The sequence below is a fragment of the Ranitomeya variabilis genome, chromosome 4 (genome assembly GCF_051348905.1).
Source record: "Ranitomeya variabilis isolate aRanVar5 chromosome 4, aRanVar5.hap1, whole genome shotgun sequence".
In the NCBI taxonomy this organism is placed as follows: Eukaryota; Metazoa; Chordata; class Amphibia; order Anura; family Dendrobatidae; genus Ranitomeya; species Ranitomeya variabilis.
The window spans coordinates 260954273-260963783 of NC_135235.1; the positions used below are offsets into that span (position 1 = coordinate 260954273).

The 9511-nt window shown below is 44.8% G+C and overlaps 1 protein-coding gene across 1 annotated transcript; it reads right to left on the reverse strand.

The window, feature by feature from the left end:
* Positions 1 to 879: 879 nt before the first annotated feature.
* TARDBP (TAR DNA binding protein) lies at positions 880 to 8366 on the reverse strand. Its single transcript, XM_077249708.1, has 6 exons — positions 7950 to 8366; positions 6134 to 6383; positions 4329 to 4492; positions 4098 to 4238; positions 3267 to 3437; positions 880 to 2610 (listed from the first exon to the last, which is right to left on the reverse strand). Exons 2-6 carry the CDS (start codon positions 6372 to 6374, stop codon positions 2059 to 2061), a joined length of 1269 nt encoding a protein of 422 aa, XP_077105823.1. The 5' UTR covers positions 6375 to 6383; positions 7950 to 8366; the 3' UTR covers positions 880 to 2058.
* Between the last annotated feature and the right edge of the window lie 1145 nt (positions 8367 to 9511).

The following is a 9511-nucleotide window of genomic DNA, read 5'->3' on the forward strand; positions in this document are numbered from 1 at the left end:
ATGTGAATGGGGCAAATATAGACAAGTACAATAAACATGCACACACAAGTACAGGAGCCTGCCCGCGAGGGCTCACAGTCTACAGGGGATGGGTGATGATACACTAGGAGAGGGTAGAGCTGGTCATGCAGCGGTTCAGTAGACTAGGGATCACTGCAGGTTGTAGGGCTTGTCGGAAGAGGTGGGTCTTCAGGTTCCTTTTGAAGGTTTCTGCGGTAGGCGAGAGCCTGATGTGTTGGGGTAGAGTTCCAGAATATAGGGGAAGCACGGGAGAAGTCTTGGATGCGGTTGTGGGAGGACGAGATGAGACGAAAGAAGTCTCAGTCAGTGGAATCACACAAAGTTACACTTCTGAATTGTAAAATTTGTCCAGAATGAAGAACATAGGCTCGGGGGTGAAAGGTTAAAAAGCACAGACAAAGCACATACAGCCAGGTCAGACATGATGAGGAACAAGATGCCAAAAGCTGTTATACCTTTTACACCTTCAAAAGGAACCTGAAGACCTACCTCTTCTGGCAAGCCTACAACCTGCAGTAACCACTGATCCACCAAACAGCTGGATGACCAGCTCTGCCCTCACTCACTGTATCCTCACTTATCCCTTGTAGATTGTGATGCCTCACAGGCAGGGTCATCTCTCCTTCTGTACCAGTTGTGACTTATTGTTTAAGATTATTGTACTTTTTATTATTTAGACTGCTTTTCACATGTAAAGCGCCATGGATAAATGGCGCTATAACAAATACAGACCAACATTTACAGCTGATTACAGTACTTATTCTTTGCAGTCACTTTATCACTAATGTTGTCCCACTTTGATGCAGCAGCAGAGGGTAAAGCCGATTGTTTTTTGGAAGGAGGAAAAACTCAAACACATCGTAGTTAATCGATTTTATTTAAGAATCCTACATTGACAAGTCTTGTAAAAAGCATCCAGACAGAACACATGACTGCAAACAGCATTCTGGGTATTACTTACAAACCAAAAAAAAAAAACAGTCCCGACACTCTAGAACAGGAGCATTTCCCATGTCACTCCAGAGCGTTCACCACCCACCCCCACCAACATCATATGCAGTTCACAAGGACTCACAAGGTCATTGAACAGATAAGAGTGCACACCTCATACAGCATTCACAGCAGTAGACATTTCAAGGTAAAGGGAGAAAAAAAAAATGTCTTCTTTGTACACAAACCTATTTCAAACATTTATAGCATTTAGGCAAGAAAAAAAGAAAATATATATCAGCCCCAGTCTTTCAAATGAACGAGTCTTTTGAATGCAAGAAAACATTCGTACGTTACTGGCTCCCAACTGCTCTCGGCACACGCTCACCATGGCCACTGGATCGAGAGACACATCTTTTAACGCTTAGAAAAAAAAAAAAATATTCCAAAATGCACCACCAGGTCTCTGCACGCTCTCCGCTTCTCGCTCATACCCCAAGCCTCTCATGCCTTGGTACCAACAAGCCCACGGTTCAAACAGCCTTCTGGATCCATCTCACAGCCGTGCGTTCTCAAAGCGCTGGTACGACTTCCACGAAATATAGTGGACAAAAATTGGATCACCCACCGTCTTAAGAATGGCCGTGTGCTGTCGATTTCTTGAGGGGAGAATTATGAAGGAATGATGCCAAGGCCGGATATAAAACAGAACTGAGTGCCAGGTCCAGAGAGACAAGTGTGCGGAGCAGAGGTCGGTAGTTGGAGCAGTGAACACAATAAGGGAAGGAAAACTGGTCTAAACAAGATGCGATTCTCATTAACATCAAAGAAGGAGAAAAAAAAAAAAAAGTCAAAAACGTTTAAGTTAAATCAATGGGCAACACCAAAGGCAAATGGTTTTCTTCAACATGCAGTAAGGGTTCATAGAGCATTCACACATGGGATCACACCACCTGCTTTCCTTCATAGAGGATATACAGCTGAACCACCTGCAAGCTTGAAGAAAACCCTTGAGGGACAATAGGTCTGTAATTGCATTTAACATTGTACTTACCATAAAATTAGGAAATGTTCATTATAACCCCCCCAACACATCTACCATACCATCTACATTCCCCAACCAGAGGACTTTGATTCCATGCTTGAGCTGAAGCCCCCTCCATTGAAGCCTGTGCCGGAGCCAGCATTAGGAGAACCCCAACCTATAGCCCCAGAGTTTGATCCATAGGAGTTACTGGCAGAGCCAAAGCCCTGTGCCTGGTCCCGTGGCTGATTGCCTTGAGGCTGATTGCCTTGACCCTGGGGGCCAGTTTGATTTTGCTGACTAGCCAGCATGCCCATCATACCCCAGCTGCTCTGTAAAGCTGCCTGAGCAGCCGCCATCATTGCGGGATTAATGCTAAATGCCCCGAAATTCATACCGCCTCCGCCGCTACCACCACCACCGCCTCCCCCCATGTTATTGGGCTGATTGTTTCCAAGTGCACCACTGTTTGGCCTGTTATTAGGGTACCCCTGATTGCCAAAGTTGGGGCCTGGGAATCTGCCACCCCTCTCCAAAGGGCTTCTATTGTTATTATTGTGTTTAGGCTCCGCTGTAGACACATGAACACTGACTCCTTTGATAATGAGATCTTCTCCACACAGAGACTGGGCAACCTTGAAAAATAAAAGACATTCACTTAGGGGGTGTCACCTGCAATGCCACAAAACCAATCCTAGTACCAAGGGCTACAAAAAGACCCCGATATCCAGCCTTTAGTGTCCAATATGGGACATCTGACCTTTATCTGTCAAACTATTATAAAGCTTAAACCCAGTTGGCAGGCCGCATGCTTTAGCGCAGGTTTAATTAGATGTTTGCCAAGTAGAGCGGTGGGCAGTCCTTGCAGAAATCATTGTAGGACTGTGCTGACGATCAGTTAACACCCCCCAGTGCATGGTGAGGGCATAGATTTAAAAAATTAGGACAGACGTTATAACGATCAATCACCCCCATGCCTACAAGCTCAGCTCTTCCCAATCATTACTGTCCTCCCAACAGACAGGGTGCCATATGCAAACTGATAGGTGACCAATAAATAGCACAACAACTGCACAAAGCAGTTATAGATCGGATAAGTGGGTGCGTGTGGTCACTTATTTTGTGGACTTGATCATTCAGAAAAGGTTAAGACATCAGTTTCACAGCACATCCGTGTGATCCAATTTTATTAGAAATGGTGGCGAATGGATATGTTCATGCATTAATTTAAGAAAGCTGCTAAAGGAGTTCAGTCATAGAAAACGAGGGAGCTGCATTTATCCTGTCTTACCTGATCATCTGCGAAAGTCACGAAGGCGAATGCTCTAAACGGCTTTGGGATGAAGACATCCACAACCTCTCCGTACTGTGTGAAGAACTGGCGCAGCTCATCGGCACTCATATCCTCGGTGCAGCGGCCAACAAACACTTTACGGCTGCGCATTGGCTCGTCCGGGCTTTGCTGTAAGGGAGCAACAATGAGCAAACTTGCTGCCATGTGTACAACCTCTTACATTGCTTTGCTGTAACTGATATTTGCAGCCACTAACCAGCACTTGCAAACTCCATGTATTGCAAATCTCAAGTTCTATACTGTATTTTTCGCTTTGTAAGACGCACTTGTAATGGGGGTGCGTCTTACAATGCGGATATACCTTATTTGTGCTGCCGCTGCGGGTGTCCAGAGCTTGCCACCACCCTGTCCCAGGCAGCACCAGGGACAGAGCGCGATGACAAACACCGGGCACAGAGCATGACGCACATCTGAACACCGCCTCATCCCAGCCTGCGTCCTGCAGCAACGTTCCACTTCTGCCTCCTCCAGCAGCAACCCTGGCACCTTCACCGCAGCCACCACCCCCGTAAGTGATAAGACATGGATTTTAAGAAGCACCATTATTTAAAAAAAAAAAAAAAGGTTTTTTTATTTTTCTCCTCAAAATTTAGGGTGCGTCTTATAATCCGGAGCCTCTTATAAAGCGAAAAATACGGTACTTTTTTGTAAGAGCCCAAATTCTTACGTTTACAAATATTAAAGGAAACCTTTAGACAGAACTGCCATGGACCACTTCATGAGCATCTAATCGACATGCACAAGAATGATACGAGGGTGTGACGTTACCTTGGAATTGGGTAGTTTACAGTCGCACCATCTTCCGTCTATCATGTGGCGCTGGGACATCACTTTCACTTGTGTTTCATATTCTGTGAACCTTACAAAGCCGAAGCCTTTAGATTGCCCAGTTTTAGCATCTTTTTTAACCTACAAATCAAAACAAAAAAGTGTTAAGGTTGCAGTAAGTCAGACTTCAGCTCATTAGCAAGAAACAGTGAACATCTGCAGCATCAGTACCTGGACCATGATGACTTCTCCGTATGTGCTGAAGTAGTCCTTCAGATCCTGCTCCGTTGTTTTCCATGGTAGGCCGAGCACAATTAGGTCAGAGGTTTTTGTTACTGCTCGCTTAATTTTAACAGCGGAAGAAGCATCAGTTTCATCCATCTTCCTTTTGTTGTCTGCAATAAAAATATATTGACTGTCTTGAAAGAAGGCACAAGGGTCTACATAATACCATCTACCATAAGCTACAGTGTTCTTTAGCCATCAGGAGGCCATAACAGCAGCAATGTTCTCCTCCATTCTGAGCTCTAGGCACACACCGCTCCAACTTATTGGCATCTATAGGAAGTCTCCATGGTTTAGCCTTTACTGGATGAGCACCAAGACCCCTAGGATGAAGCACACTTGTCTACAGGACTGGCACTAATCCCTACCATAATGCCCATGTTAATGCCTGCCAGTCTACCATATCTTCTGGCCCAGCCATAATGGTATAGTAGGCCACAAGATCAATGGGACAGTACAGAGCACTCTGCCGAAACACGCATTGGGGTGGACACCATCCAGGAGCCAGAGTTCTGCACCATCATTGCGAGATATTTCCTACCTTGGATTTATTAGTTATACTTTCACACTATCTTCTGCTCTTGCTACCACACACTTACTCTGTGCTGCCATTTGGTGCCCTGTTCACTATGATGGTATACACTTGCATTTAATGATATTCCTGCTATGGTAACACCTTGATACACACATTCACTATTTGGTGCTTTGACCACTGTATGGTATACGTACACTTATACCCATTGATTTTGCTGCTACGGTGACATGCTTTGTTACACTGCACTAGGACTTTTGCTAGTTTTTATTTTTACCTTCATATTGTTTTTTTAATCTTTATAAATATTTTGCAGTTTTGCTCATTGATTTTTGTGAGCGTACAATAGTATTGTACAACATATACCATAGTGTCACTTTTCACCCAGCTCTATTTGCAGTAGCATACCCCTGGGCGAGCGTCCTTTTTGTACAAATTTTCCATTTTATCTAATTCATTGTGGTTTGTCCTGTTATTTCTTACCTCAATTAGTAACAAATTATTTCGGACTATATGGTCGGTTCTTTATTCTCCTTGTTTCATAGTTTTCCAACTGTCTAGGTATTAATTAGGCACGGCTTCTTGGTTGCCGGGTGATTCACCTTCATGATTTTATATTTAAAATTCACTAAATACTATGGATACCCTCACTACCACTTAGCATTCCTTTTTTGCCTTATTTTTGATACTCAGGATATTACCCATTAAACAGGATAAGTGATAACTTGATCGGTGGGTGTCCGATCGCCAAAACCATAACCAACGGGAACTTACAACCCTGTGAGGGGGAGCAACAGCAGCACAGATGCCTGACTACTACTCTATTTCTTTTTTTATGTGGCTGCTGAGCTTTTTTCTTCAGGGAAACCAATAAATGGAATGGCGGCCAGGGAAGGAAATTTCACAGGAAAAATCAAGACACCCCATTACACTGAAAAGGGTTGGAAAATCTTGGTGCAGATTTAAATATCTGCATCTTAATTTAGCTTATGTGCAGAAATCCTCTCCAGTGCGTGGATTCATTTGATAAATCTCATTTTATGGGCAAATCAAAAGCATTTCAATTAATCTGGATAAATCCCAAAAAGTGTTACCTTTTTTTTGTTTTTTTATTCACATGCACTAGGGCATCACATGAAGGCTTTATAGCCATAATTAAGAGAGTGACCGACCAGAACAGGCCAAGCAGACGTTACACATCCACTAGAAGAGAACTCACCTTTTGGGTAGTTCACAACATACACGAGATTTCCCCATCCAGTTTCTGGAGCATGTAGGATGCCTTCTACCAGGCGGACTCCCCGCATGCACTGGTTCACTGGATTCCGGTATCTGAGGCCGCAGGCGCCGGGAAACTGAGCGGTTACGGTGGACAGCAGGACGGTGCCATCATCCTCCGATGGAATTTCCATCGGCTCCTCATTCTCGTCCTCCGCCACACGGATATATTCCATCTCCATGGTTGCAAACTAAAAGAAACCATATCTGTTACCAATACAATACATCATAAGTGAGGCATATATTTATTTTAAAGTTCCAGAAAAGCCTGTTGCAGCAAGAAATGCTATTGATGTTCATATACTTGACTACCCATGAGATGGAACTTCAGAATACAACGAGGGCAAGTGAACAGGAAGACATCGGGTGAAGACTTTGTTCTTAGTTTTAATCAGGCACTTGAGTGGCATCTGTATGGTCCACGTTTAGAAAATCAGTAACACTGCATCTGCAGATCCAGGGGCTTCCCAACAATCGCAGCCCACATGTCTTATAGGGGCACACAATTACCAAGTAGCTAAGCTGCACAGCGATCCAATTTTCTGCTATAAATGAAGGGGATTTTGAGAACCATTTATGCAGGAAACCAGAACGGGTTAAGTTAGTTAGACAAAGTGATGCCATGTCTACAGGATAAGGGATAAGCCGACCACTAGAACCCCCAGAAAACTGAGCACGTGAAAGCTACTTGCTACTGGAGTGGACATTAAAGGGAACCTGTCACCCCAAAAATCGAAGATGAGCTGCGGCCACCAGTATCAGGGGCATATCTACAGCATTCTGTAATGCTGTAGATAAGCCCCTGACGTATCCTGAAAGATGAGAAAAGGAGGTTAGATTATACTCACCTGGGGCGGTCCGGTCTGATGGCCTCCCATCTTCTTACAATGATGTCCTCTTCTCGTCTTCACGCTGTGCGGACCCGCAGCGTGAAGACAAGAAGAGGACATCATTGTAAGAAGATGGGAGGCCCCAGACCGGACCGCAACTCCCATCAGACCAGACCGCCCCTGGGTGAGTATAATATAATATAACCTCTTTTTCTCATCTTTCAGGATACATCAGGGGCTTATCTACAGCATTACAGAATGCATTACAGAATGCTGTAGATAAGACCCTGATGTCAGTGGCTGCAGCTCATCTTCAATTTTTGGGGTGACAAGTTCCCCTTTAACAGTTGCAGATCTACATCTCCCAGCATGCATTACACACTTTTTAGGACATCAGCAAGTCAATCACTGCACCGTTCATTATCTATAGGACTGCCAAAAAAAGCCAAGCAGAGCTCAGCAGTCCCATAGTAAATGATTGGAGCCTCAGCTGGGGATGACACTACAGCTCCTTTCTGCCGCAGGCGGACCCCCACCAGTCACCAGACGATCCCTCTAACCTAGGACTATGGTGGGCTTTAGGTTCCCCATTAGGATGGGACTGTGGTCTCAATACGTGGGCCTGCTGGCTAGTGCACACATGACCATCACAGGAGATCATACAGAGGGGGACTGAAGCAAATTATCAGAAAGCTGCAAGAATTTAAAAAAATAATAATTTAAGAAAATTAACAAGGAAGTGCAGATCTGAAAGAACGGGTCTTTACAGGGTTACCCACACGGCAGCTGCCCAGCACCTCATGGACATAGACGACGATGCTGAGCTCGTGGAACAGGCCCGAGCCGGCTCCCAGCCGCCGCCCCTCCCACCGGAGGCCCCGGCCATGCGGCCTCCACTCAGCCCACCCGCCGGAGACTGATACTCACGGGATCCAGTTTCGAATCACAGCTGAAATCACTAGTATGTGCGGAAGCCTCAAAAGCGGTAAACCGTTCACAATACGCACAGTCACTGAGCACTCCAGCCGTCGCTCTCACACCTCCCGAGCTCGGTCAGAAAATGGCGGCGTCGCTCTTCTCACCAGCGTCTATCTCATATTGCGCGCTACCACTTGCTTAGACGGGGGAGGACGAGCCTACAACCTGGGATTCCCGACTGTTTATTTCACAGGTACAACATAAATAATGTTATCACACACAGCGAAATACACCGTCCTCGATATACGGGGCGCAAAATTTCAGAATTATGCTCTAGAAGGCCGGCGAGTGGATGTCTACGCGCTCCGTTCACCCCTAAATATTAAAAGATGGTAGCGTCCGATTCTGCGGCGAATCACTGCGCATGCGTGTTTGTAGAAGCGCATGCGCTTTTCAATGTTACACAGACAAAGGGTAAATAAAGTAGGCCTGTGGTGAAAGAAGTGAGGTGGGGGCAGCGGTCCGCGTGTCTCCATGGTGAAAGAGAGGCGCCAGCAGAAGCTGGCGGGAAAATAACACCAACAATTATGTGGCAAAAATAGAAACACAGCAATTTCCCCACACCAACCAATCAGAATCCAGCTTTAGTTTGTGTGGAAAATGAAATCAGGGATCTGATTGGCTACTTAAATTTGATGACAAAAAATAGACTTTGTTTCCCCTGGCTGTGGTAAAATGAAAGCTGTGCTGTGATTGGTGGCTAAAGCAAAGAGAGACAGCCAATGCATAAAGATGTGCACACCTGCTGAATAATTACAAAAATGCAAAACTTTATTATGCCAAAAGCACGGACACACAAGAAAATATAAAATCAATTAAAACCATAGGAACAAAACACCCTTCCCAATGTAAAGATGTCAGAATGATACTCATGTAATAAATGCTATAATACACCTGAACATAGCAAACTATGCGAGTAATGGCTAGAAATACAATGTGACAATAACTACCATGCATTAAGAATTGCTGTAGGTGCAATAAGAATAACACAATGTATATATATCCAAAAAAAAAGCAAATCCAACATATATTATGACCAGAAGAGGGCGTCCCCAAATCTGTCAAGCATGAGTTGCCACAGCATATATATAATGCAGCAATGCCCAGGTAAAATAGAAGTCCTGATGGAGCACAAAAAGTGATTGGTGGCTACGGACAACGCTTTTGCCAAAATGTAAAGCTATGACAACCGCTGTGAGCGTCATTTTGTGCTCCAGTTGTCAGACTGTCACATATTTATAGGGCTTGTACGTGACTAGATAAAATATGGCTGCCGCACACAGCGCCACTCTCTTCTGGGCTGTATCCGTTATTGCCGCTCAGCTCCAGTGAATTAATTGGGGCCGGGATGCAGTACCTCACACAACCTGTGGAAAGGGGTGGCGTCCGAGCAGCCAGAATGTGGCCGACGAGGCCCATCCATCCATTACACCAGTGGCTGACTGATTTCTTTTGAAAAATTAAAGAAAAACAAATATTTCCAGTTAACTAAACTGATACATTAAAGGGGT